This window comes from Anolis carolinensis, chromosome X (assembly GCF_035594765.1).
Source record: "Anolis carolinensis isolate JA03-04 chromosome X, rAnoCar3.1.pri, whole genome shotgun sequence".
In the NCBI taxonomy this organism is placed as follows: domain Eukaryota; kingdom Metazoa; phylum Chordata; class Lepidosauria; order Squamata; family Dactyloidae; genus Anolis; species Anolis carolinensis.
In genome coordinates, this window is record NC_085847.1 from 6,029,223 (window position 1) to 6,055,354 (window position 26,132).

General features: G+C 55.9%; 1 protein-coding gene across 6 annotated transcripts; it reads left to right on the forward strand.

Moving 5' to 3' along the window:
* The first annotated feature begins 213 nt into the window (after positions 1-213).
* smtn (smoothelin) lies at positions 214-25,984 on the forward strand. 6 transcript variants are annotated; one of them, XM_062958336.1, is made up of 22 exons: positions 216-311; positions 1,340-1,507; positions 7,981-8,129; positions 8,237-8,336; positions 8,504-8,582; positions 8,680-8,777; positions 9,728-9,821; positions 10,049-10,347; positions 10,876-10,906; positions 12,154-12,246; positions 12,426-12,938; positions 14,407-14,519; positions 18,085-18,225; positions 18,391-18,466; positions 18,665-18,817; positions 19,763-19,825; positions 20,032-20,095; positions 20,821-20,991; positions 21,195-21,318; positions 21,403-21,554; positions 23,497-23,662; positions 24,578-24,716. In XM_062958336.1, exons 2-21 carry the CDS (start codon positions 1,457-1,459, stop codon positions 23,639-23,641), a joined length of 2,709 nt encoding a protein of 902 aa, XP_062814406.1. In that variant the 5' UTR covers positions 216-311; positions 1,340-1,456; the 3' UTR covers positions 23,642-23,662; positions 24,578-24,716. The 6 variants fall into 6 exon arrangements, 5 of the variants coding, with proteins under 5 accessions (XP_062814404.1, XP_062814405.1, XP_062814406.1 ...); XM_062958337.1 differs by having other exon boundaries at positions 20,035-20,095; XM_062958334.1 differs by lacking the exon at positions 23,497-23,662 and having other exon boundaries at positions 215-311; positions 24,578-25,984.
* Positions 25,985-26,132: the final 148 nt, after the last annotated feature.

Below are 26,132 nucleotides of genomic sequence, written 5' to 3' on the forward strand. Positions count from 1 at the left end.
ATGGTAATAAGAATAGGGTCAAATAGAATATAATAATAACAGAAGTAGATTCAGCCCAATGTGGCTCAAGCTCAGAATGGGAACTACTCGCCCCAGCATGCCACAAAAGAGGCGGGCTGAAAGGGCCGAGGAGGCGGGGCTGCCTAAATTGAATTCAGCCAATCGCAGGAAAGGAAGAGCCGTTCTGGGCGGGGCTCGGGGAATGCTCGCGCTGTGGTTGGCCGAGGGGAGAGGCGGGGGCGGGGCGGCGGCGGCAGGAAGGCAGGGCGCTGGCGGCGGAGCGGCGGCAGACGCGGGATGGCTCCGGCGAGGTCTGTGCTCCGGGAGGGCGGGGGGCTCCGGCCAGGCAGCCACACGCGGCACTTGGCCCACTTTGGCCCCGCCTGAACTGCCCTGGCTCCGGGCCATCCCATCCTGGGAGCCGGAGCGAACCATCTTGGGCAGGGGAGGCTCGAACTACAACTCCCGGGAGCGCCGGTTGGAAAAGGGCCCGCGGGGTTCTGGGAGTTGTGGTTTGGCAAGATCGGGAGGCGGAGGGCGGGTGGAGACCCCTTTCAGAGCCCTGGCTCAAGGCGATGGGGTCCTGGGAGTTGTAGTTTGGACTCTGGCCTGGAACAAAGTGACATTATTATTACTCTTACTATTACTGGGTCTTGGCAGAGGATTCTGGGAGTTGCCATCCTGGGGGGTGGGGAGAGCCTGGGATCCTGGGAGTTGTAGTTTGGACTGTGGACAGTGACAGAGTGACCTTATTGCTATTATTGCTATTGCTATTATTATTATTATTGCTTACTATTGTTGGGTCATGGCAGGGGATCCTGGGAGTTGTAGTTTGGACTGTGGACAGTGACAGAGTGACCTTATTACTATTATTGCTATTATTTATTTATTTGTTACATTTATATCCCGCCCTTCTCACCCCGAAGGGGACTCAGAGCGGCTTACAAATTAAATTTACATACAATATTATATTATTAGCATAGCACAATACTGGCAATAAATTACTATATCAATATATTGAAATAATATTATGACGCTCAACCATCAATGTTTTGGGACTCCAACGCCCAGGATCCCTGCTTGGCGTGTCTAGTTAGGAATTCTGGGCTCTGTAGTTCCCAACACCCCAAGGGGGAGTAAAGGATGGGGAGGTCTCGGTGGCATGTCTTGCCCCTGAGTCCGTGCATTGAAGGTTTGGGATGCTGTGGGGTGTCTCCTGGGTGCCAGTGCCTTGGGTGGAGAGCGCCAGGCGGCCGCCGTGGCATCCGGATGGGCACTTTCCTGGCCCGGGCATCAGCTGTCTCTCCCTGACCCGAGCCATGCTCTTGTTTCCTGCCAGGACCAAGCCCACCTCCACCGCACACTAGCCTCCGCTGGGAGAGTGTGCCAACGTCGAGGTTGCGTCTGGCATCTCTGGGCATCCCGAAGGGCGAGGGCCAGCATAGCAGCGGGCAGCATGTCGGAGGAGACGCTCCTGAGCATGGACGAGGGCACGCTCCGGAAACTGGTGAGTCGCATCCCCGGCCATGCCGCCCGCGGGAATGCGCCCGCAGCACCGGAAGCTCTGTGCCAAGGCTGCCGGCTCCTCTCTTTCCCCCATCCCATGCCTGCGCCTTTTTTGCCTTAAACAACGGGGATTGAAATTCAGCAAACGGCTTGGCTTGGCTTTCCCTCGGAACAAACACCGCGGTGGGCGTGCCAGGGTTTTGGCTGGCAAGGGGGGCATGCCCATCCCCAGCGCCAGGAGTTTCCTGTTCTAAACCGTTCAGAAACTGGGAAGGCTTCCCTGTTTGGCACCTCTCGGTTCCTGTGGAGTTGGTGGTGCCCCCGCCCTTGGCATCCTTACGTTTCTTCCACCAGGCCGGGCAAACGTCGCAGAGCTTGGCCCGCTTGGAAAAGGAGGGCCTCTGTTTGCCTCACCTGGCCCTTGGCCGTTGGCATGTGCCATCCACAAGGCCCCTTTGTGCGCCTTCCCAGAGCGTCCGTTGGAGGCGCACAAGAATGCCAGGGCGTGCTTCAGACCTGGCACCCTCACCCGTTGCGGGTTCTGTCATTCTCTCTTTCCCAAAATGCGCTTGAGAGTTTTTTTCATTGGCAGTTCATATCTTTGCGTCTTCTGAAAACTCCCTTGGCCACCCTTCCGAGGTGGGCATCCATCGGGACATATCCTTCCCTGCTCTGAGCGATGGGTGCCCTGGCCTCCCTCCCAGATGGGGGTGTAAACCCACCCAAGTGGCTCTCTTGGCATGCCCCTGAACCTCTGTGCCCACGGGGCCCCTTCAAACTCAGCTTGGATGCCAGGTTTCCATTCCCTTCTCTGCCAGAACCGGCTTGCTTTGCCTCCAGCCAGGAAGGTGGCGCGGAGAGGGCGCTGCTCCCCCCTTGGCACCCGGGCGCCAACCGGGAGTCGCCTGCCAACACTTTGGCCAAGCAAAGCCCTGGGGGTGCCGGGTGGGGAGGCTGCCCCACTCCGCAAGCCTCCTTGTTGGGGAGGGAATACTGGGAGTTGTAGTCCACCCTCACCTTGAGGTGGCTGGGCAGGGTGGGCCAGATAACACAGTGCCACCAGCAAGACGCCATTTTGTGGGGGCCGGACTCCATTTTGGGGAGCAAGGTGCTCTTTTGAGTGAGGAAGAAGCCATTTTGAGGGAGGAAGGCGCCATTTTGAGTTAGGCGCCATTTTGAGGGCAGAGGATCCATTTGGAGCAAGACTCAGTTTTGTGAGAGTCAGTGCCATTTTGAGTGAAGAAGGCGCCATTTTGAGGGGAGAGGAGCCATTTTGAGGGCAGATGCCCCATTTGGAGCAAGACTCCATTTTGTGAGTGCCAGGCGCCATTTTGTGCAAGGCTCAATTTTGAAAGGGAGTGTTCACTTGGCTTCCTGCCCAAAGAGAAAGATTACATTTCTTGGAGTTTACTTTTTTGTAAACTTTGCACTTCCTGAACTTTCCAAGTTTTCCAAATTGAACCATTTCGAAGGGGGGGGGGACCCTGGCATGCCCATTATTTCCCTGTGTTTTTTTCCCCTGGTGTCTCTGGCCTCGCCAAGGCTTGGTGTTTTCCGCTGGTGGCCGTGCCCTGTGCCAGGTGCGCCGTATCATTTCCCGGTGTTTGCGGAAAGAGATAATGGGGCATGCAAAGCACGGGGTAGCAGCCGGAAGCCTGGCGTTGGTGTTTGCAAAAACAAAGCCCCGTGGCCCCAGCCTTTCTTTAGCTCTGGAAGGGCAGGCAGGGGTTGTGTTGTTCCTTGCCAGGCCTTTGCCAGGCCTTTGCTTCCCCCTTGGGGTGGTGCCAGCCTCTGGGCGGGGGGCATTGGTTCCTATTGAATGGCTGCCATGCCCAGTGGGCGCTGCCAACCACCATGCCAATGGGGCTAAAATTAATTCAGAGAAGCTCTCCGTGGTGCTGAAATGAGTTCAGAGGGATGCTTCAGCACCTTGGAGGAGGCACTTAAAGTCTGAATCAGCTGGCATTTGGGATGCCAACTCCCTAGATCCTCCGTCATTGGCAATGCCACCTGAAGCTTCTTGAAATGCCTCATAAACTTGAACCAGTTGATATTATTATTTATTGTTACACCAGTGCTGTTTTTTATATTGTGAATTGCTTTTTGTGTATTTTTATTTTGTGTATTTTTATTTTTATTGTGTTACCGGGCCTTGCCCCATGTAAGCCGCCCCGATTCCCCTTGGGAGATAGTGGCAGGATATAAAAACAAAATTATTATTATTATTATTATGTATCCTGTAGTTGTTTTTCTTAATCTGTTTATCCTATTATGCATATATTGTGGACTTACTCCGATTGTTGTTTATGTGATATTAATATGTTGTAGGCTGCTTTGGGTCCTGTGAGGGAGAAAAGCGGGATAATAATAATAACAATAATAAAAATAAAAAATAATAAAAATAAATCTTTATTATTGTTATTATTATTATTATTATTATTATTATGTATCCTGTAGTTTTTCTTAATCTGTTTATCCTCTTATGCTTATATTATGGATGGGCTCTGATTGTTGTTTACATGATTTTAATATGTTGTAAGCTGCTTTGGGTTCTGTGAGGGAGAAAGATATTATTTTATTATGACACAGCAAACAAGATAGATATGCTGGATTTCATATCACAAAATTACAAGTCGAACACTTCCCAAGTGTCTAGGACTGTGTGATGTATTTTCAGATGATGCGTGCAGATCCCAGTAGGGTGGCCTTTTGCAGTTGGCAGATCGTGATTTTGTCGATGTCTATTGTTTCCAAATGCCGGCTGAGATCTTTTGGCACAGCACCCAGTGTGCCCATCACCACCGGGACCACCTGCACTGGTTTCTGCCAGAGTCTTTGCAGTTCTATCTTGAGGTCCTGATAGCGGCTGAGTTTTTCCTGTTGTTTTTCATCAATGCGACTGTCACCTGGGATGGCAACATCAACGATCCAAACTTTTTCTTTTCCACAACTGTGATGTCTGGTGTGTTGTGTTCCAGAACTTTGTCAGTCTGGGTTTTTACTACGTGATTTTAATATGTTGTAAGCTGCTTTGGGTTCTGTGAGGGAGAAAGATATTATTATTATTATTATTATTATTATTATTATAACCAAAGATTGGGGAGAGGGCTTGGATGCCGCCGGCCTCTGCCTCTCATCCTGTACTGGCCAATCTCGCAGGGCTGTTGTGCGGACAGCCATTTGTTGTTGTTTCCAAGCAGCTCGGGTTCTCCGAATAGTCCTCGTTCCATCGCTTTGGCCAAACAGATGTGGGAAAAGGCTTGCGGGATCCTTCTTGTCGGCCTTTCTGGCAGATGAGCCGGAAACCATAAACAGTGCGTTCCAAGACGAAACCGTTCTGCGGTGCTAATCCGTTTTGGCCCGGAAAGAGGGCGAGGATGCCTTTTTGGCCTTCTCCTTTGGCTGTGAAGGCGGACAGACACCAGGCTCCCGTTTTGGCCGGGAGCTGTAGTTCAGAAAGGGTCCAGGGCTGCTTTAGAACTCCAAAGCCCTATGGAGTTTGGGTCCAACCCAGGTGAGGGCAAACTTGGGCCGTCGAGGTGTTTTGGACTCCAACTCCCACCATTCCGAACCGCCTCAGGCCCCTTCCTTTTCCCCGTCAGCCGCTTAAGCGACGGCCCAAGTTTGCCTGTTCCTGGATTTGTATTTTCTGTAAATCGACATTTGCAAGTTTAAAAATAAGACGCGGAGCCCAGGGTTGCCGACACTATAATTGTGGCTTCTCCGGCCCCTCGGTCTTTTCCCGGGACGCTTTTTATAGGCACGGGGACCACAACCAGCCAGATGTGGCGGTGCCTCAGTGGAGGACGATGGGGCGCGTAGTCCGGCTTCCCGAGCCTGGAATGTTGGGTCCTGGCTCTTCTCATCCCGGCTCAGGCTAAGAGGGGATTAACCTCGATGCGGAGAAACGGTTCTCTTGTTCTTTTTTTTTGCACCATTTGCCTCTGTTTGCCCGTTTGGCCATCCCAACGTCTCCGGTTGTGCCGTTTCCTTTTTTCTTTCTTTCTTTCTCCCAATGCATTCCAACCAAGGCACATCCAACTCCTGCTCTTTCGAGGGCGAAGGGTGTCCTCTCTTTCAGAGCACCATTGGGTATTAACTGTCGGCTCTTTCCCAGGCATTGGGGTGGGACTAGATGACCTCAGGGATGTCCTTCAATGCTGTGATCAGTTTCTTTCTGGCACTCACTTTGTGTGCTCGCTTACAGGGCTTCCACCTAGCAAGAGTGGTGAATGTGACCCTTTGCTCTGTCCCTTTTCAGCCAAGAAATGCCCTCTCCCTCCTTTGCCCGTCTTCTGCCAATTGGCACAGCGGGGTCCAGTGCCCTTTGTGAGCTTTGGGCTTGGTGCAAACTTGCCACCCTGCTGCCCTCACCCCCTGCGCCCGCCTTTTCTTTCCAACCCACCGGGCCCATCCGTTTCCCCCCGTCGTTCCCATCCAACCCTTTGGGGTTTTGCTGCCGTGCGCTGTTCCTCCCGCCCGGCGGTTGGGCTCGCAACCCTTCATTTCCAGCCTGGGCAGGACGTCATGTTCTTCCCGGAGCCGCCGTGGGACGTCCAGTTTGCTGCTGACCTCACTGCCGCTTCCAGCACATCTGGCTCCTCTTTGTGGCTGCTCCGTTCGAGGGACGCTTCTGGCCCTGCGCTCCCTTGGCTTCCTGGCGTCTCTTCATTCCGCTTTGGAAGCTGGGATGTTCAAGCTGCCTTGCTACCTTTTTGAACTCCTACCATTTTGGGGACTGGCCAAAGGCTTCCGGGGCCAAGGAAGTGTCATTGAGCCCTGCAGGCCAACCCCGGGGCCAGTGGTTCTCAGCCTGGGGTCCCCAGATGTTTTTGGCCTACAACTCCCAGAATTCCCAGCAAGTTTATCAGCTGTTCTGGGAGTTGAAGGCCAAAAACATTTGGGGACCCCAGGTTGAGAACCACTGCCCTAGGCCAATCAGGACCAGCTAACACCAACCAACAAAGGATTCTCCCAGGCAGGAAGCAGCCAGGCTTTGAATCTGCAAGGCCATTCAGTGCTCATCAAGGTGGCCAATGGCAACATTCACACTTGCCTCTAGCAGACAAGAGTTCTTTCCACTGGCCTCGTTTCCAACAGACCTCACCACCTCTGAGGATGCCTGCCATAGATGTGGGCGAAACGTCAGGAGGGAATGCTCCTGGAACATGGCCAGACAGCCTCAAGGCAACCCATATATAAATCTCTTTGGGAATGGGTTGGAAAGGATATGTTTATAATAGAATCGTTTTCGCTCTTGAGTGCGTTTTAAAATGTAATTGCTTGACCCAGTGTTGGATCAGAGCCTTGGAAAACTTTCCAGGAAGCTTTCCAACGGCGTCTCCCCCCCACGTTCACCAGACCCACGTCACTGGAGAGGCTTTTTGCCCACTGGGGAGGGCGGGGGGCTTTGAAGTCAGGAAAACAGGCCTGGGGATCCTTTCCTGACCAAGATAAAAGAGGGCAGGAAGTGGGGCCGATAGCTGTGAATGCCCGGAAGCGCTTGGCCGGACCCCACCTTCAGGAAATGATCCCACACCACGGAGGGAGAAGGAGAGAGGAGATAAGGATGGCACGGAAGGCAGGCAGAGCTGGGGAAAAGCTCCTCTTCGGGGCTTCACCTCCCAGCATCATAATAATAACAATAATAACAACAACAACAACAACTTTAGAGCGTTTTAGAGGGCTCTAGATCCCCCCTGGAGGTCCCTTTGTGATTCTAGGATTCCTGCAGGTGTTGGTGGGCAGTGAATCCGCTCCGGGCATCAGAACCTTACAGATCTCCACAGAGTCCTTCGTAGGTTGCACCACAGACCTGGTCCGGGTTGGTGGCCCCAAAGATAGAGGCAATATGGGAGAAAATCTTCCTTTCCATCGCCAGGGAGGTAGGGAAATGCCACCCGTGGATGTGACATGCCAGGGCGACTTTACGGGTTGGCCTCGATGGCCTTTGGTTTCCCTTCCAGTTGGAAAAACGGTTGGTTCCCCTCTTGTGTTTGATGCCGTGTGGGAGACATATTTCCCCGAGCAAGCGTTTGTTCCCTTTTAAGATGAAGGGCTCTTCACAAATCATAAATCTCCCTCTTTGTTTATATCCGGGCACTTTTTCAAAGCAGGGCGTAAATCCCCGAGGCTTGGGAACCAGGCAGGAAGGATTTCCACGCAAATGGCTGCGCAGGCTTCCTCCCAGGAGCGCGGTCTGAGTCCCCATGCGGGTGCGCCTTGGGTGGGCCCTCGGCCCCTCCCTGCTCTTGCGTGAAGGCATTCTCTGCCCGGCGTGCCTTGGTGGCTCCTCAAGCCCAGGGCACGGGGGACGCTGGCACGCGTGAGTCATGGGCTGGCCTTGGCATGCGGAGGGACACTGGGCCCAGTCTGAGCCGGACAGTGGCCCCATTGTGCGCCAGGCCTGGGGGCGTCCTTGGCATCCCGGCCCCCGAGTGACCCTCCCCTTCTCTTGGGGTGCCCACCCTTCAGCTGGAGGCCACCCTGGACCTGGCCGAGCGGCGCCGGATCCGGTCGGCCATCCGGGAGCTGCGGCGGCAGGAGCTGGAGCGCGACGAGGAGGCCCTGGCGTCCAAGCGCTTCCGGACCGAGCGGCGGGAGAACAAGGAGAACTTGCTCAGGTGAGCCTGGCGGGAAGGAGAGCTTGGCTCTGCCTCTCACTGGGGGCGGCTTTGGCCTTCCCCTCGCCAGGCACAGCCTCACCGTATGGCTGCCATCTTCCCTTCAGGTCCCGGCAGCTGGAGGAGCAACAGCAGCAAGAGAAATCCCTGGATCTTCTCTCCGGGAAGCTTGAAAGCATCCAGGACGTGGAGGAACTGACGGCCCTGGTGAGTCTTTGCCTGTGTTGCCCGCTGGCGCCGCCTTGTTTCTCTGCCAGGCCCTCCCGGGGATTGGGGGCCGCTTGGCCAAGGCTTCTCTCCTCCCCGTCCCAGTCATAAGAAGGGGTCGAGAAGGGATCTGTCTCCAAGTGGCTGACCTGCCTGTTCTCTTCCAGTTGCGCGGGGCCAGTGAGTACGAGGAGCGCAAGCTGATCCGCGCCGCCATCCGCAAGTTGCGTGCCGAAGAGATTGAGGGTACGAGGGCCAGCGGCGTTGCGGGCATCACGGGCACGGCCTCCCTTTGCCTTGGGGCCTGGACTCACCCTCCTTTTCTTTTTCTTCTCCTCCGCAGCCTTGGCTGGGAAGGCCTATTACAGCCAGAGGGGCCCCAAGGAGACCCTCGAGCCCCAGGGCCAAGAAGAGAAGACCACCGACAGAGGGCTCTCCGAGGTGGGCAAAAACAGTCTTCGTTGCTTCTCAGAAACCTGGGATTTGTAGTTCACTTGCAGGCTGGGATTTCTGCATTCCATGCCATCCTCAGGTTGCCCACTAGATGGGGGTGTTTTGCAACAATTCCGCTAGTTTTCCATTGCTCCATTAAGGGTGGCCGCGTGATCTGTGCTTTGAGAAATAGTCCAAGCAACTTCAAATATGGGCCGGCTCCTTGATGTCCCTGGTGACCACTGACCCGGCTCTGCTTGCCAATAAGGTGGTAGCTGCCCTGCATCTCGAAAGCTATCTTTTGCAGCTAGATTTCTGCCTGCAGGGATAGGCTTCCTGCCGTTTTCACTGGCTAGATTTCTCTTTGCGGGGATGTTGCACCACAGACCCCATGTGGAGTGAGCTGGCCTGGATCCAAACACAGCTTCCTTAGGGAAAATGGAGTTTTAGCTTAGAGCTAGGAAGAGAATGGATGGCATTTCCCAGCCGCCTGAACCAGACGAGCGAGGCATGCTGGGAGTTTGAGTCCAGCAGTCTGGCAAAACACCCCCATCCTGAAACCTCTACTCTTTCCCTAGAAAAAGAGAAAAAAACACCGTTGCCTAGCAACCCAGCCCCAACCTGGCAGGGGGGTCTTGGGGAGGAGGGAGCTGCATCCCGTTGCCTGGCAACCGTCCCCATCCTCCCCATTGATGCTCATCTAGTTGTTCCAGGGAGCCGGGAAAGGAGGGGAGACCTTCCAGTGGGATGGGACTGGCATGGATTTGAAGCCAAGGTGTGCCCATGGGTTGGCATGGCGGGGAGCTCAGCATGTATCCCGGTGTTCTTGGGGTGGGGGCAGCATTCTTCATCAATAATAATAATAATGATGATGATGATAATAATAATAATGGGGGCAAGACTGGCTTGTGTTGGCCTTTAGGACCCAAATTCAACTGGGTTGGCACATCTCCTTCCAGGCTCAGGAGCTGGCCGAGCGGGAGCTGATCCGGGCCCAGATCCGGGAGTTGCGGAGTCAACAGCAGGGGGAAGCCAAGGCAACAGACATGCCCGGTGAGTGCCCGCAGTGCCAAGGAGAGGGCATGGGGGAAGAATGGGCAATCCTGGCCCGTTCTTGGGATGGGAAAGGGGTTTGTCTTCAAGACCAAGATGATGGGAGTCAAGGGGATTTTTCATTGTGTGGACTGGCAACACGTTTGCGGGCACCAAGGGCCGTTCAAGTGGTCTCCAACTGCCTCAATTCCTCAGTGTGGATGCCCTCTTAATTTGAATTTCCGCAGAAGACTCCTCTCCGGGCACCTTTTTGCTCCTCGATCCCGTCCCTCGGGAGCCTCCTTCGGAGGAATCGGAGGATCCAGAGTCAAGCGCCGAGGGCACCGATGCCAGCGATTCCGGGACAGAGGCCAAGGGGCACAGCGCCACGTCCCACCCGGAAGCACTTGAGGCACCGAGACCTCCGGAAAAGGAAGTCCCCAGCGATGCCATGCTGGGTCATCCTGAGTTGCCAGGCAGCAACGGAGGAGGAGATGCCAGCCGGGCCGAGGAGTCCCAGCCGAGGCCCCCAAGTGAAAAAGAAAAGGTGCTTGGGGTGGCAGAGCCAGGGAAGGCACCAAGAGGGTTTGCACTTTGCCCATGGCGCGCGTAGCACCTTGCCCTGGCGCACGACATGTGTTTTCGGCGGCAAGAGTTTGGAAAGAATGCACCCAGCATGAACTTGCCACCTAGTTAAACTTTTCAATGTCCGTATAAAAAGGGGTCGTGTTTAGAGAAGCAAATGCCAGGGCGGAAAACGGGCTGGTGGCAAATACTTTCAGCCAATCTAATGGGTTTTGGTTTATGAAATATGATCACTCCATTACGAGGAAATCATAAAGTGCAATACTTTTGGAATGTCCTTGCCAACGCCTGGCATTAATGGGTGACGAGGCTGGAATTGGCTTTAGAGCTCACTCTGGGTTTTAGTCTGAACTTGAAAGGAGCTCTTCCGAGGGCTGAACACTTACACGATGGAATATGATTTTTGTTCCTGGCTTATCAAGGTCATTTTTTAAAAACATGGGAAACGTGTATTCCAAGCCTGACACATGTCTTTCTTGTTGTTTTCCAGGAAACGGGCGCAACGAACGAGAAGGCCGAGGGTGAGCGGGGTGCAACATTTTGTGCTGCTTTTTACGACAACAACAACAACAACAAAACTTTATTTATATACCGCTCTACATGGTGGTTTACACAAGGGTCAGAATGGTTCCCAAAATACTGCTGCCACCAGGTTGGGTCAGGACTGTCAACCCCAGCGGCGTCTTTGAGCGCACCTCCCAGAAGCCCTGCTCTGTTCTCGATGCTGGGCAGGCAGGCTGGGAGTTGTAGTCTTGCAAGAGCTGCTCTGGCACCTGTGGGCTCCTTGAGGTCTCGGCGGTGCTGCCGCTCTTCCTGGCTGGGCTCCTGGCCCTTCCCTCTCCCTCGCTGCTCCCGGGCCATGAAAGGGAATGCCTGCTCTCGGCAAAGTGGGACCTTTTGCATTCTTTTTCCCAATAAGGTCACGAGCGGAGGAAAGCCTCCTCGCTCCTTCCTTGGCCGGGCCCCTCGCCTGCCTGCCTTCGCCTGCTCCTCTGCTTCGGGAGAGTCTGTCTCTCCATCCTTTTCTCTCGCTGCTTGGATCCCGTTTCTCGCTGGCCTTTGCCTCTCCCCCCAAAGGGGGGGGGGATGCTGGGCTTTGGAGTCTTGGGGGGAAAGAGCTTCTTGCCCAGCCTGAGGGCTATTCCCACCTTGATCTCAGGGGAGATGAGAGCCTTGAACCACGGCTCTGGCTCTTTCTTTCCCTGTCTTGCAGCTTGGCTTACTCGCTAGAGCCGTCCGTCCCCTCCTTTTTGGCACCACGAAGGGTCTCCGATGAATACAGGAGAGGGATAGAGTTCAAATATCTAGAAAGGAAAATCAGGTGAAACATTCCAAGCCCCTGGAATGGGTTGGACTAGATGACCTTTGGGGGTCCGACTCAATGACTCCTTCCATTTCCCTTGGCTTTCATTCAAATGCTCTTCTTTAACTGGCACTTCTTGGCACAGGTTGGACTACCAGTCTCATGCTGTGGACAATGGAACTACAACTTCCTGGGTTCCATAACATGTAGCCAGGGCAGGGAAAGTGGTGTCAACAATATTTATTAATATGAACATTACAATGTAGGTGCCAAAGCCAGCTCGGCCCTCTTAGTTTCAGAGCCTTGGAGAACTTTAGGAGTGCCACGCTGCCATGTTTTGGAGACCTTGTTGGCCTCTATAGATCCCTGGGTTGCTTCCCAATTGGATATCCGTTTGACAGACGTTTGGACATACTTCTTTGTACTCTTGTGGAAGTTCTCCTTTCCTCTCTCTTTCCTCAACAGCTCTGCCAGCAGCCAACTCCAAGGGCCCGGCCCCCTTAGATGCCCGCGGCTGCGAAACAGCGCCCTCCGTGCCACCTCCAAAGGGCAGCGCAGGTAACACTCGGAGTGCCCTCTCTGCAGGGCATCGAGGCCGGGGCGATGCCTCCGCTCCTGCTTCTAGTCTGCACTTTACAGTCGGGATCCATGTTGTGTAGCCGGAGATGTTTGGCTCCCTTCCCAAACCGGCGCTCACCTCCCTCCCTCCCTCCCTTTCTCTCTCTCTCTCTGGGCAGATGCCCACCGGGAGCAGCCTTTCCAGCGATCGGGCTCGGTCTGGGAACGGGCACGCAAGTTCAGCGCCGAGCCCCCGGCGACAAAGGCGGAGGGTCCCGGCAAAGGCTCCCGGGTCCTGCAGCAGCTGCGCCCCCCCTCCAGAGAGTTCCCGCCTGGGCTGCAGACCCCCAAACGGGCAGCAGAGGTTGGCACAGAGCAGGTGCCCAAACCGACGACCTCCTCCTCCTTCTCGGCCGGCCCCAAAGAGGCGGGCACTCCTGCGGGGCGGAGCCAAGGCAGCCAATGGCTGGGCGGCAAGCCGAGGGCTGCCTTGGTTGAAAATGCCAAGGGGAGCACCGGCAGTGCAGAGGAGCCCCATGCCCAGCCGGGTGGCACCTCCCGCAACCCTTTGGCACAGCCCCACCGGGACGACGACGAGGCCATGAAAACCCTCTTCACCATCGAGATCAAGGAGGGGCGCAGCCAGCCTGTCCGGAGCCATATTGTGGGGGCACCCGGCAGCCAGCGGGCAGGTGAGTTGGCATTGCATTGGCACCTGGGATTTATATAGTGGCATGCTCCCCATCTGCAAAGAGATAGAACTCATGCTCTCTTTGTAGGCAATGCCCTGTGAATTAACTCTTTTTATTAACTCTTAGTCAATATTAAGTAAGTGCATGGGGTGCCCCGTGGGCATGTATGTATATGCGCCCTGAGTCCCCTGATGGGTGAGAAGGGCGGGGTAGAAGTGATGTAATAAATAAATATCTGTATATGCTTAATTTAATTTTTAAGGCCAAGTAAGGATACACAGCAAGTCCCTTGGTTGTATCGTCTGATGGACAACGGGACTAAAAAACACCCCAGAACTTTCCATGCGGTTGCAATGATATGTGGCTTTTTTGAATGTTGCTACCCTGGTTCACCTCTCTGCCCACGGATGATGGGGTGGGTTTTCTTTCCCATTCTGGAGTGTTGGTGCTTTAGCCGACTGTTTGAAATGTCAACACGTGACTATGGAAACATCGGAGAACTTTGTAATGCCGACTTGGTTTGTGTAGTTTCTTCCACCCAGATTTGAAGCAGCAGGAGAGTTGCTTTTGTTGGAACATTAGAAGGAACGAATGATCAGAGTGTGTGGATGATGGAACCCGCTGCCTCGAGAGAGGGTGGCTTCCCTGCTTTGGCTGCCTTGCAAAACAGTTGGGATTGCCTTAAGGGAGACCCTTCATGGAGTTGTGGGTTGGACTGGATGGCCTCTGGGGTGCCCTTCCAAGTGTAGGATCCTGTGAGAAACCAGTGGTTTAGCAAAAGGAAAAACCTATTCACCTCTATTTTAGGGAGCAAGGCCAGGGTGCAGTTGTGGGGCTGCATGTATCCCCTTAATGGATTTTAGGGCTTGGACTGGATGGGAGGACTTTTATGCCCTCTGTGCTGCCCTTAAACCTCGTTCCCTATTTCTTTGGAGGAAGCCAGCTCTCCTCCTGACGTCCCAAAGGGCTTGGGTGGCTAAGGAGGGGATGATGGGCTGTGTGGTTGCGTTGTGGATGACGGAAAGAGCCGAGATTTATAGCTTTGGTTGAAGACTGTCTTCAGGAAGGATGGAGCTCCGGCTCCTTTTAACCCTTGCATGCCCCAGGCGGCAGTGGTACCCATTATTGACCTCCCCATTGCTAAATGGTGTTTTTGCAAACTGTCGGGTGGATAATGTAGATTTTCCTGCATGCCAGCTGGATAGTAGGAGGGCTGGGGCCTTTGTTTTTGCCAAGATAGATCCCTTGTTGACGGATTGTCTGCCTGTGGACTAGTAACTTGAGAAGGAATGTGCAGGGCTTGTAATCCAAAAGCGCAACCCACCTGCTTTAAGCGAGTCAGGAGTTGGAATCCGTGTGGCGGTGGGAGGGTGGGCATCCCTTGGCGCCCGCTGCCCTGGCCCCTTGGACCCTTCCGCCTTGTGCCAGCTGCCCTGGACAGCTCCGCTCTGCTTTTCTTGCCTTGCAGAGCTGACCCTGGGCTTGAGGAGCACCCCCATCCGCATCACCACCAGCAGCACTGGCAGCGGGGTGGGCAGCGCCAGCAGCAGCCACCATGGCAGCAACTCCAGCCTGCATAAGGTAAGCCCGCTTTCCTCTCCCGGCTCTGGCCATGAATCTTGGGGTCAGACTTTTTTGTGTCTGCTTGATGTCCTTTGCCACAGGTCAGCAAGAGCGTGTTGGCAACCCTACTTTAAATACTGTCCGGGGTGATTTACAAGGTGGAATAACGCAGTGAAAATGTCTTGTTGAGCTAGCTTTGGGCTGCGATGTGGGCGGGTGGCAGTGCCCAGCCATTTAAGGCAATGCCTGCTGCCCTTTGGTGGCCTGGCCCCCTTCCCTGCTGCTTCCCTTCCTCCCCATCCTTGAAGACCTCTGGGGTGTTTCTGAGAAGAGGGAGACAAGCTGTTTGTGTTCTGTGGGACCTTTGCCAGGCGTGTGCCGTGGCCCTTTGCCATGTCTGTGGTGGGCACGGCTGTGTGTGGAGGAGCCTGATGTGAGATTCCTCAAAGATCCCTCCAGCGCACCCTGAGCCCTCCTGGTGGCCAGGTTAATCCGCTGGGCGTCGGAGGGCAGAGCGACTGGTGGGGGGGTGGCCGTCCCCTGGGCTGGCATTGCCACTCGCGTTGTGACACCTCGGCGCATGTCCGCCAGGGCTAATTAGGCTAATGCCTTGTCCGGCGTCTCCGCAGCAGCCCTGTCGGCTCTTGTTAAGGTATTAGCCGGTGGCTGAGCAAAGCGGGTGGGCTGCCGGAGGAGCTGCCTGGCGGCGTGCGGTGCCAACCCCTGGGCAGGAGAGGGCATTGCAAGGGGCCCCTTGGAGTCTGTGGAGGGCAAGGGCCGGAGAGCGCGAGGGAAGGAAGCCACGCAGGAGAGCAGAGGCGAGAACCTGATCCCTCGCTTTGCCCTGCATTATTCAGCAAGCTGCGGGGTGCCAAGGGGACGAGGAACGTGCCTTGGGAGGGCGGGCATTGGACTGGCAACCCATGGCTCAGGTGAGTGCCGAGCGGGCCTCGGCCTCTTCCTCCTGTCCCTTCTCATCTTGCGAGTGGTGGCCGCTTGAAGGGGGGCATTGTGACACTGAGGTGGACATTGTGCAGGATCCCTCTTGAATGTAGCTGGCCTCCTGGCAATGCCAGGGGAGGGGTTGTTTGTGCTTGCCCCACTGCCGAGGGCACACTTTGCTCCCTGTGTCTCTGTGTGGGAATGATTTGGGATCGCAGCACTGTTTATCTCTTGGTGCAATTGGCAAAAAACAAAGCCATTACACCTGGGTTTAGAGGAATCTCCGTTTCCCAAATCCTGGATTGGGGCAGACAGAGGGCAGACCTTTGTGTGTTGACCCCAAGGCAGATCCATCTTCCATTTGCACTGGAGCACCTGACAGGTGGCCAGTGATCTTTTCCAGCCTGGAGCAGGCATGTGGCAGGGCATGTGCAGCATCCCTCATTGTTTTGAGGCGGGAAGCTCCCGGCCTTGCTCCTTCCCAACCGTAGGGACACTGTGCCACCCCCAGGGGGCACCCTGCCCCTCTCCGAATCTCCTCCCCCCTCTCCGGTTGGGGTCGCATTCCCCTCCCGATCCGTCACGCCTTCCGACCACCTGCCCCGGCTCTGTCAGCCTGCCTTTGACTGTCATTGGCAAGCGGACACCCTCCTTCGCCTCTGGGACAATAATAGCCGGAGCAATGCAGAGAGCCTGCCCGCCCCTGCCGTTCCGGGTGCCACAATAGGACCCGACTGGGATTGTGCCGCAGCAAGAGGGGCACAAAGCAGAGCCACCTCCACTTGGGAGACTTTGGCGACCCCAGCGAGTGGTATCCGGTGTCCTCCTCTGCTTGTTGGACCTTGGATCTCTCTGCCGCCATGCCCGGGGTGCCCGTCCCAAGCCAGGAAGGAGGCCCAGCTTCAGCGCCAGAGGAGGGCTCCTTGTGCCAGGCCATCCAGGAGGTGCGCCAGGAGCTACAGTCCTGCCGCTCGGCTCTGGAGCAGCAGGTCGAGGAGGCCTTCCGCCTGGTGCGCCCGCTGGCTGCCGCCCTCGCCGACCTGCAGGCAGAGAACGCCTCCCTGCGGGCCAAGCAGGAGCAGCTCAGCCGGAGCCTGAAGCAACTCCGCCTCTCCCGGGCTGAAGAGAAGGACCCCAGCACCCTGCTGCTCGAGTCTGGGGACCCAGGGGCCCACTTTTCGGGCACCGATGAACCTGCGGAGCCCGTGGCCCACCCGCCCACGTTCTCTAGCACCCGCAGGCCCTCGGGGGCCCATCTACCTCGGAGCAGCAATATTACAGGTGCCCCGGTGCCAGGGAGCAGCCGGCGTTGGTAGGAAAGAACATCCATGGGGACTGACCGGGGGTCAAGGACACCTAGGCTCCTCCTGCCTTCCACGGCCTGGGCATGCTCGCTTCAGCTTAGAAAAGGAATGTCCGGTAGCCGACATCAGCAGTACAAACCCTGCCCTCCGAGCAAGTCCGGACTTTTGAGCTGGGCGGATTTTGTGCCAAGGAATGCCCAACACCGCCAGGGTGCCAACACTGAAGATCTCGCCAGTGTCCTTGGCAAACCGACGTTCACAGAAACGGAGAGGCTCCTGACCGGAACTCCAGCTTTCCTTTGACTCAAAATGGGAGGGAGGGAGATGGAAGAGGGGAACCAAAGAGGTGGCATCTTTGTAGGAGTGGGAAAGGCTGATATAAAGGAGGAAATGTGCACCCTCTTGCGCCTTGGTATCATTTCTTGTGTGTGGTTGGGGAGGGGGGGGATGTGTGTGAGAGAAAGCCAGGAAGAATACATCCACCAGCTTGGGGGACAGTGCACTCTGCCCAGGGCTTGGCATGTGGCACCTTACCTGCGCCAATGGGAGCCCTGGCCCTTTGAGTTGTCTGGGGCAAAATGGCTGCCAGGGCAGCTGCCTCAGTGGGGGGGGGGGGGGTGTCTGGCCCTGGCCCAGCTGCCATTCTGGGATGGTCCCCTCCTCTTTCTCTTCCCAAGAATGTGTGGGCATGGATAGCAACGGCTTTGAGTATTGTTGTGCAGCTTGTGCTGGGATTGTCTCCCTTCAAGCGGTGCCAGCACTGGGAAGGGCACCTCCGGGTCCGCAGGGTGGTGAATCGGCCCCAGGTTTGAGCTCTGAAGGCGCTCTCCAAGGTGCTGGATCCCTTCTGCCAGCTCCAGCCTGGCACCTTGGAGAAGAGCGGCTTGAAGGTTTCGGGTAAACCCTGGGGCGGATCCAACGCCATCTCTGCCGCCCTTCCTTTCTGCCCGCCTTCAGTGCTCATCCTGCAGAGAGACACAATGTTGATCTCTGCTGAGAAGCTGTTTTGCCGTAAGCCCTTCTAATCCCCCGCTAGAAATCCCCTGACACAGTTTACTCTGCTCTGTGCCCGCAGAGTACTGGAAACCCTGCTTTCCCTTGCTAGGCCCAGGCATCACCCTATGGGAATGGCAAAGGTCCTGTGCAACACGGCAACAAAAATCTGCCTTCAACATTTTGGGGTTTTTATCCTTTTGCCCCACTCAAGTGGCATAAATTGTTCAAACTATGCAGCCTCTCCATTCGCAGTCTCATGTCCTTGCCAACGGAGCACCAAAATGGGCAGCCCAAAAGGATTTGGGCACGTCCTGCCAGGCTCACTGACCATTTTGTCTTAGATGGAAACCGAGTTGCCGGAGCCGCCCAAGACGTCGGCGGTGCCCGTTACCAACAACGCGGCGAAGGAGAAGGCCCCGCGCGGGCACCTGAGCGCCGAGGAGCTGAGCAAAATCGAGGAGGAGGATGTGCTGGACAAAATGGTGCGTGGCAGAGAGGAGCCAGGAAAATAGGCCCTTGTCATTGGTCAAAACTTGGAAGTGGGGACGAAAGGAAACGCTTTGGTTCTGGGGTGCCCCCTGGTTGCAGAGGTTGGGTTTGGAGGCACAGGGCCATGACGCTGGTGCCCCATCTCCGTCTCTTTGCAGCTGGATCAGACGACGGACTTTGAGGAGCGGCGGTTGATCCGGGCGGCCATGCGGGAGTTGCGCCAGAGGAAGCGAGGTATGCTCATGGAATCATCGGTACATACTAGATAGAGTTGGTAGAGACTGCAAGGGCTGTCTTTCTTCCTTCCTTCCTTCCTTCCTTCCTTCCTTCCTTCCTTCCTTCCTTCCTTCCTTCCTCCCTCCCTCCCTCCCTCCCTCCCTCCCTCCCTCCCTCCCTCTTGGGCCTGAGCCCCCTTTGCTGTGCCTTTTGCAGAGCAGCGCGAGAAGGAGCGGGACCAGCGGCTGCAGGAGGCCAAGGCCAAAGGGGCCACCCACACCGTGGAGACCACCGCCCGGCAGAGCGCCACCTCTGCAGACGGATCGGCCGTCAGCACCGTCACCAAGACCCAGCGCCTGGTCCAGTCCAGTAAGGAGCCCCAGCAGCCGGCCGAGGGCCATGCCGTGCCTTGGCATGGTTGCCTGGGTGGCCCGTGGGCCTGGGGGCCTGGCACTGGACACAGGCCGGGACTCCCATGTCCGTTTGAGATGGTTCTAGACCCAGGCGGGGAGAACGTGCCTTTGTTCAGCCATGTCAACAGGGCCTTAGACTCCTCTGCCGCTTGACTCTGCTTCTCTCCTTCTCTTGGAGGGGAGGGCCTGTCTTTCTGCTCTACTAGCAGGTGCCCCACTCCTCCTCTTTCCACTCAGCGCTTCCTCACCCGCCTCGACCGAATCCTCTCTCCGCTCGGAAAGGTACCTGCCCACTCGCTCTTTCCTCCGCTTGCTTTCCAGCCTCCGCCCGGCACTCGGCGCTTGGAATGGCTTGCCTTGGCCCTCTCTTCCGCTGCTTCCTGCCACCGAGCACTTGGCTCTTGGCTGCTGCTTTCCTCACATGCCCCCCCCCATCTTTTCAGACCACATTTCCCCCCAAACGGTACAGAAAGCCCCCTCATGGGTCACTCCCCTCCTGGCATCAGGTGCCCGTACGTTTGGCATGCATTTTGGCCTCTTTCCCTTTTGTGCCTGGGCTCAGGCGTGTTTGCGTGCTCCGGTGGCCTTTTGTATGATGCAGTTTGGAAAGGCGCCCTTGTTTCTGCATGCGTCTTTCTGCTGAAAAGCACCTCAGGTGTAGACTGGACTCGGCTCCAATCGGTGCCTTTCCAGGAATGCTGCTTTCAAAGGCAGGATTGGCTGCGGCAGAGAATGTAGAGCAGGGTTTCCCAGGATCCTTGGAAGGAAGAAGACGCGGGCAAAGGCTTCTTAAGGAGGAGAGACATCCGGATCTTGCTTATGACCGTCCTCTGGAGGCGGGATATGAATGCCTTTGCCTCCTGGGCTCCTCACGTCTTCTCTTGCCTTGTTCTCTCCCCAGACGATGGCAGCAAAACCTCCCGCACCATGACCATGGAGTCCAGCTACGTCAAGAGATCCGAAAGTAAGTCAGGAGGTTCAGATGAGCAGGACTTTCGGGCATTTTGCAGGGTTGTATTAGGACCCTGTGACGTTATAGCACTCTCATTCCGCTTGACCCGTCATGGCATCCTTCTGTGCCACCTGTCCTGCTCTGGGTGACAATACGTGGCCCCTCTTGTGCCTACAGTCTTCTCTCACCTCTGTCCTTTCCTCTCTTTGCCCTTCTAGCAGGTGGCAACACCTTCGTCCAGACCAAGTCCTCCTTCAGTTCTTCCTCTAAGAAAGTGGGCAGGTGAGTGGAGTGTCCACGGGTCTTCCATGGGCTTGGCAACGTCCATGGCTTGGCCCACAACTGAGCAGCCGGGGACTGAGCCTGCCCCTTGGTTGCTCTCCGAGTTATTTCTGTCTCGCTTTTAAGGAAATGCTCAACGTGGTTTACAGAGACATGAAGGCAGGGCCCTAAAAATAAATCAAGGGGGTGGGAAAAGAAAGGTCTCGACGGGAGCACGGAAACAAAGAGAAAGCTTGTTGGATTTATTTATTTATTTACTACATTTATATGCCGCTTTTCTCACCCCGAAGGGGACTCAGAGCGGCTTACAAATCAATATATTATTAGCATAGCACAATATAAGCAATTAAATTACTATATTGTACTATATAATTTTATGGTAATATTATTAGTAATATTACATTTAATATACAATTAATATTATATTGTATTATTAATTAGTATAATATTGTATTACATTATAATATTATTTTCAATTTTATAAGTACATACAATATATTGTATCTTGTTATCCCGTGGCATCTCCGATGTCCCTCTCCTTCACTCCTTCTGCCTTTGGAAGGCACTCTTGGGGGACGGCATTGCTGTGAGCATAGGTTTGGCCCTTGGGAGACGGAATTGCTCCGACTGAACTGGGGCAGGATGTGCCTCGGGGGAAGGTGACAATCTCACATCTAGGCCGGGCGGCCCTTGTCATTGGTGCTCCTTGTGCCCGCCTCTTGCAGCATCTTTGAGCGCGAGGATGAGAGCCCCGGCCGGGCAGGCAGCTTGGCAGCGCTGGAGCGGCGCCAGGCCGAGAAGAAGAAGGAGTTGATGAAGGCCCAGAGCTTGCCCAAGGCCACCACTTCGCAGGCGCGCAAGGCCATGATCGAGAAGATGGAGAAGGAGGGCGGGAGGTGAGGCAAGGCACTGGCCCATTCGGACTCTGGAGAGCAGGCTCCGAATCCTCACTTGGGCAGGGACGCCCACTGGGTGCCCTCAGGAAAGGCCCACGCTCTTGAAGGAGGCAATGGGAAAGACCTCGGCAAGACATGTATGGTCTTAGGGTTGCCGTACATATTAAGTGGATTGTCCCACTCTTTCTTCTGATTCTCCGCAGCCCGGCAAACCCAGCTGTGTCGCGGGTGGCCGTCCAGCGCTCTGCCAGCTTCGGGGTGCCCAACGCCAACAGTATCAAGCAGATGCTCCTGGACTGGTGCCGCGCCAAGACCCGGGGTTACGATGTGAGTGGCCGGCACGCTGCCTCTCCCTTCCGGCCCGGCCTCGTTGGCCCCCCTCTGATGCCCGCCTCCCCTTCTCCCTCGTAGCACGTCGACATCCAGAACTTCTCCTCCAGCTGGAGTGACGGCATGGCCTTCTGCGCCCTGGTCCACAACTTCTTCCCCGAGGCCTTCGATTATGCCCAGCTCTCGCCGCAGGACCGGCGACGCAACTTTGAGATGGCCTTCTCGGCAGCAGAGTAGGTACCCCCGCCTCTGCTGGGTAGCGGGCAGAGGGCAATGCCCACTTCCTTTGAGTGGGGTCGGGTGGGCATTTCTCACCCAATTGGGAAAGGGGGCCAGGAGGGATACTGGACGCTGCACACACTCACACACACACACACCTCACTTTAAAAATGAAGGCTGGGATTCTCCAGCTGACCTGAGCCTTGCCAGCAGGGCAACGGGGGCCAGCGACTCTTCTTGTTTGGCCCGGGTGCCCAAAGAGCCTTTTGCCCCCTCCTGGTGCTTATGACGACCTTGCCTGCACACTGGTGGGTGGGTATCGCTGGTGCTGTCTCTGGAACATCATTGGGCGCTCACTGCTGAACTTTTGGATGGGATGGTGCAGAAGGGGGCCATTGCAGCTTGGCGACGGGGGGCAGGGTGCTGGAGTGGCCTCGGCTGGGCACGGCCGGGACTACCTGAGCTTGGCGTTCCCTGGTGCCGCACGAGGACCAGATCCCGCAAGAAAAGACATCTCTCCTTCTCTCTCTTTTTCTCCTTCCTCAGATGCTTTCTCTCCTCAGCCCTAAGGGCAGGTTAGGGCCCCCCAGGAGCAGTGATGGGCAACCCCTTTAGCTCCCAAGCCGTTTCCTGAGGCTCTTGCCTCCCATCTATCACTCAGAAGGTTGACTTGGGGTTCGACCCCACTAGTGACTGGGTCCAGGGCTCAAAACAGCCCATCTCCCGAAAACGGGTGCCTTTCCGAATGAGCTTTTTTGTCCAAGGTCCAAAAAAATGAGTATTTTCAGCCCATTGGTGGCAATGGGCAGGCTTCCCGCACTCCCCTTCCCCTCAGTTTTAGGGCTAGTGCTCGGCGCTTGGCTGCAAGCCCTGGCAGGCGCTGGTGCTTTGGGCCTGCACGCCACACATGCACTCTCCTTGGAAACAGAGTGTGTATGTGGCGATTAAGCTCACCAGCGCCTGAGCCTGCCAGGGCCTGCAGCTGAGCGATGAAAATCAGCCTATTAGACGGTTACTGTTCCCATGTTCCTTCCATTTCACTGATATTTCCATACCGGAGGGGGATGTATCATTTGGTGCCTTCCGAATGAACAAAATGTTACGAAAACTTGAATTAAATGGATGAAACGGTAACCGGGCCCATGAGTACTGCATAGACACTTGGGGTGACCTCAGCGTTTCTGTGCCCCGCTCCATGAGTGCCAGGTTTTCTTCTGACGAGACTCTTACCGTTGCCCACCACTGCTCCGTGGCATCCCAGGCCTTTCTCCCATGCCTGATGGCCCCTGTGTGCTACCTGCGGGGCTTCCTGGGTGCCCGCCACAGCCTGGCCATGTCTCCAGCTGGCAGGGTGGCCCATGCCTGGCGTGTGGACCGCGAGAGCAACCGACCCCTCCTTCCACGGCCCGCGCTCCAGGTGCCGTCCTGTGCCGCTTTTGCCCCCCTTCCTTCCCTGGTGTCTCCCCTTGCTTCAGGCACCCCAGGCGTGCCGTGGCGCAGTTCCAAGGCTGGGGCCGTGGGTGCGGCGGGCAGCGCTATCTCGGCCCACCTTGGAATTGGCGCAAGCGCACCGCACCTCTCCTCTCCGTCTCCTTTCCTTTCCTTCTTTCCTCCCTTCTTGCTGTGTCAAGACCTGACGTTGTCCTGCACCCTGTCGTTGCCCCTCACCACCCCCTCCTGGCACCACTTTTGTCGCCCACACCTTGCTGGTCTCATTGGTATGAAGAATGAGCCCCAGTATGCCATGCTCCCCTTTGCCACCCGTTTGCCTGGCACCCTCCCCCCATGCATGTATGTGGGTCTGGCACAGGGAATGTGAATTGGATTTATGTATCTCTTGTGTTTTCTCCTCCTCCTCCTATCTCTTCCTGTTTCTTCCTCTCTTTCTCCCCCCTGACCCCGACCTGTCTGGGCTGTGATCACTGGCTTCCTCCCCCACGACCCCCCCCAAACCAGGACACATGCGGAGTGCCCCCAGTTGCTGGACGTGGAGGACATGGTCCGGATGCGGGAGCCCGATTGGAAGTGCGTGTACACGTACCTCCAGGAGTTCTATCGCTGCCTGGTCCAGAAAGGGCTGGTTAAAACCAAAAAGTCTTAGCCGCCCCTCGGCAGAGCCATGGTGAGACCCTTCTTCTTCTTCTTTATGGGGACCGGGGTGGCGGGGGAGGGCGGGGGCACCAGCCTGTGCCCAGAGACCCAAGATCTGCCATTCCCTCTCATGAAGGAACCCTCACTCTTCTCTCTCTGTGTAAGACTCTGGAAGTTCTTGGAGTTGAAATCAAGCTCACAACAACAGTACGCAGGAGGCAAATGTTTTATTCCATCTTTCCACAATCACTCAATAACAGTTCTAAAGATTTCCTGCCCAGACACCCTGCTGTGTGTGCCCTCTCCAACTTGGTCTGCAGGCGTGGTTGGGGGCCTGGGTGCCGGTGGACGATGGGCCAGGTCTGCCTGTTGGTCACCAGGGAGAGCAGGTGGCCTTCTGGCATCCCGAATGGGCCCAAGATGGGGAGATGCCGAGCCGGTCCAGGTGATGGGAGAGCTTCGTCCTGGTCTCTCCTCCTCCTGCTCCTCCTTTGTCTCCATCTTCTTGTTTGTTTGCTCTAGCCATATAAGTCCCGGAGGAGCGGAGGCCATGGAAAAAGTGACTCAGGCAGCCCTTGTTAATGTCTCCTCCTCGGCCTCCTCCTTCTCCTGGGACAAACCAGCGGCGGAGGAGGTGAAGCCATGGCTTTATAAGGGCAGCTGGGAGCGCTCTTGGGGCCGACCCAGGTTTGGGCCATTGCCGAGGAGCCACGAAGCTTGGAAAAGTGGCACATCCAAACCACAAGCAAGGCCTTGACTTGATTTGTTGAGCTCGAGGAAGGTTGAACCCCACGGGTAGTAGGCTGCTGAGGGTCTTCCCAGTGTTGCTGGACCGACTCCCATCGTCCTTCAACTACGATTTCTGCTATTTGTGGTTTCTGGGGTTTGTGGGTCTTTTTGCCAGCTTGTCTGCTTTGTCCCCTTGACGCCGCTCTCCCTTTGGCAGGATGCTGGTGGACTGCGTGCCCTTGGTGGACGTGGAGGACATGATGATCATGGGCAAGCGCCCCGACGCCAAGTGCGTCTTCACGTACGTCCAGTCCCTCTACAACCACCTGCGGCGCCACGAGCTCCGCCTGCGGCAGCAGCAGTCCTTCTAGCCTCCCTCCCTCCCTCCCTCCCTCCCTCGCCCGCTCTCCCCAAGCGCCCACCCAAAGGCCTGCCACCCGGGGACAGCTTTGCCTGCGACGCCGCACCGCTCCCGCCCCTCTTCCTCCTCCTCCTCCTCCTCCTCGGCAACGACGTGGGGCTGGCAGGGCCCTTGGCCCCCTTGTGCCCGCTCCGAAGGGTTGGCAGGACTTCCGTTGGGAACCGAGGGCCTCCACGCGTGCTTTTGATATAACGATGGTGATGATGATGATGTCTTGTAAGTTATTCCTTTTTTAAAAAGAAAAACGTTGTCGCCTCTGCTGTGCCACGACCCACCCCTTCAGTCCCAAACTCGCCCTTGAAAAACTCTTTCAAAGTTCCAACTACAACCTGGAGCGGATGCTTGGGGGCAGAAGCCTTCGTTGGTAAAGAAGAGGCCCTCCTTGTGCCAGACAGGCCACTCTTTGGGACTACAAGTCTCAGAATCCCCCAACTGGGGGTTTCTGGGGCGATGTAGTCCAAAACAGTGGCTGGAAATTGCATTCAGTCAGGTCAGGCACTTGGTCCCTTTTGCTCACGACTGGCATCTCTAACTGGCAAAGGGCCCATTTTTACCAGGAGATGTTGGAGTTCAAGCTGCACTCCAAGCCTATGGTCCTCCGCTCCCCATCAAAAGAAATGCATCATTCCCAATGGACTCGGGCAAAAGCAAAACTGCTGCAGCGTGGGCCCTGTTTCCATCTGCGAAACGTCAGAGGACACGTCACTGGTGCTTTCCCAGCTGGCCAGGCATCCGTTCCAGGTTTTAGTCTGAGCCTTAGATAATCTATTTCAAAGGTAGAGTCCAGACCTTTGCAGTTTGGGCTAAAATCCAGGACAGATGGCAGATTTGTACTCCCAGAGCCCTCTTTGCTTCCGAGTCTGCCAAAACAGGCACCCAGTTTGCCACTGGCATAGATGCCGGCCCCTTTCTGCCAGCCGTTCCAGCCAAGAGATGCCTAGCGTGCCAGTCCTTGTGCCAGCCCAACGTTTACTTCTGGGCGGGAAGCCACCGATGGGTGTTATTTGTGTGTTTCAAACAGCATCTGTCACAGAGCCTCCCTTTGGGGTCAGAGCTTGGGGGATGACAGCTCCCAGAATCCCCCGGGAGTTGAGCTCTTCCTCCTGCACCGCTCTGGGCCACGCGCCAGCTTCTCGCCGTTTGGGCACCGCATGAGAATGTATGTATTGGGCACCAAGCGAGACAATAAACGTTTGGATCGACCCTTGTTTTTGGTTTCCTTTCCCTGCCAACCATCTTCTGGAACCATCTTATTCCCAGGCTATTTAGTCCCCTTTTCTCTATCTCCCCACAGCGGGGGGCAAAATATGGGCACTGCCCCCTAGATAAGAATGCCACACACACATTTCCC

Excerpts from the sequence above, each read along its gene's own strand:
- smtn (XM_062958334.1), top strand. The coding sequence starts at position 1,457 with ATGTCGGAGGAGACGCTCCTGAGCATGGACGAGGGCACGCTCCGGAAA. Across the intron at positions 8,337-8,503 it reads TGGAGGAACTGACGGCCCTG|TTGCGCGGGGCCAGTGAGTA; the intron begins GTGAGTCTTTGC and ends GTTCTCTTCCAG. Across the intron at positions 20,096-20,820 it reads TCCTCTAAGAAAGTGGGCAG|CATCTTTGAGCGCGAGGATG; the intron begins GTGAGTGGAGTG and ends CGCCTCTTGCAG.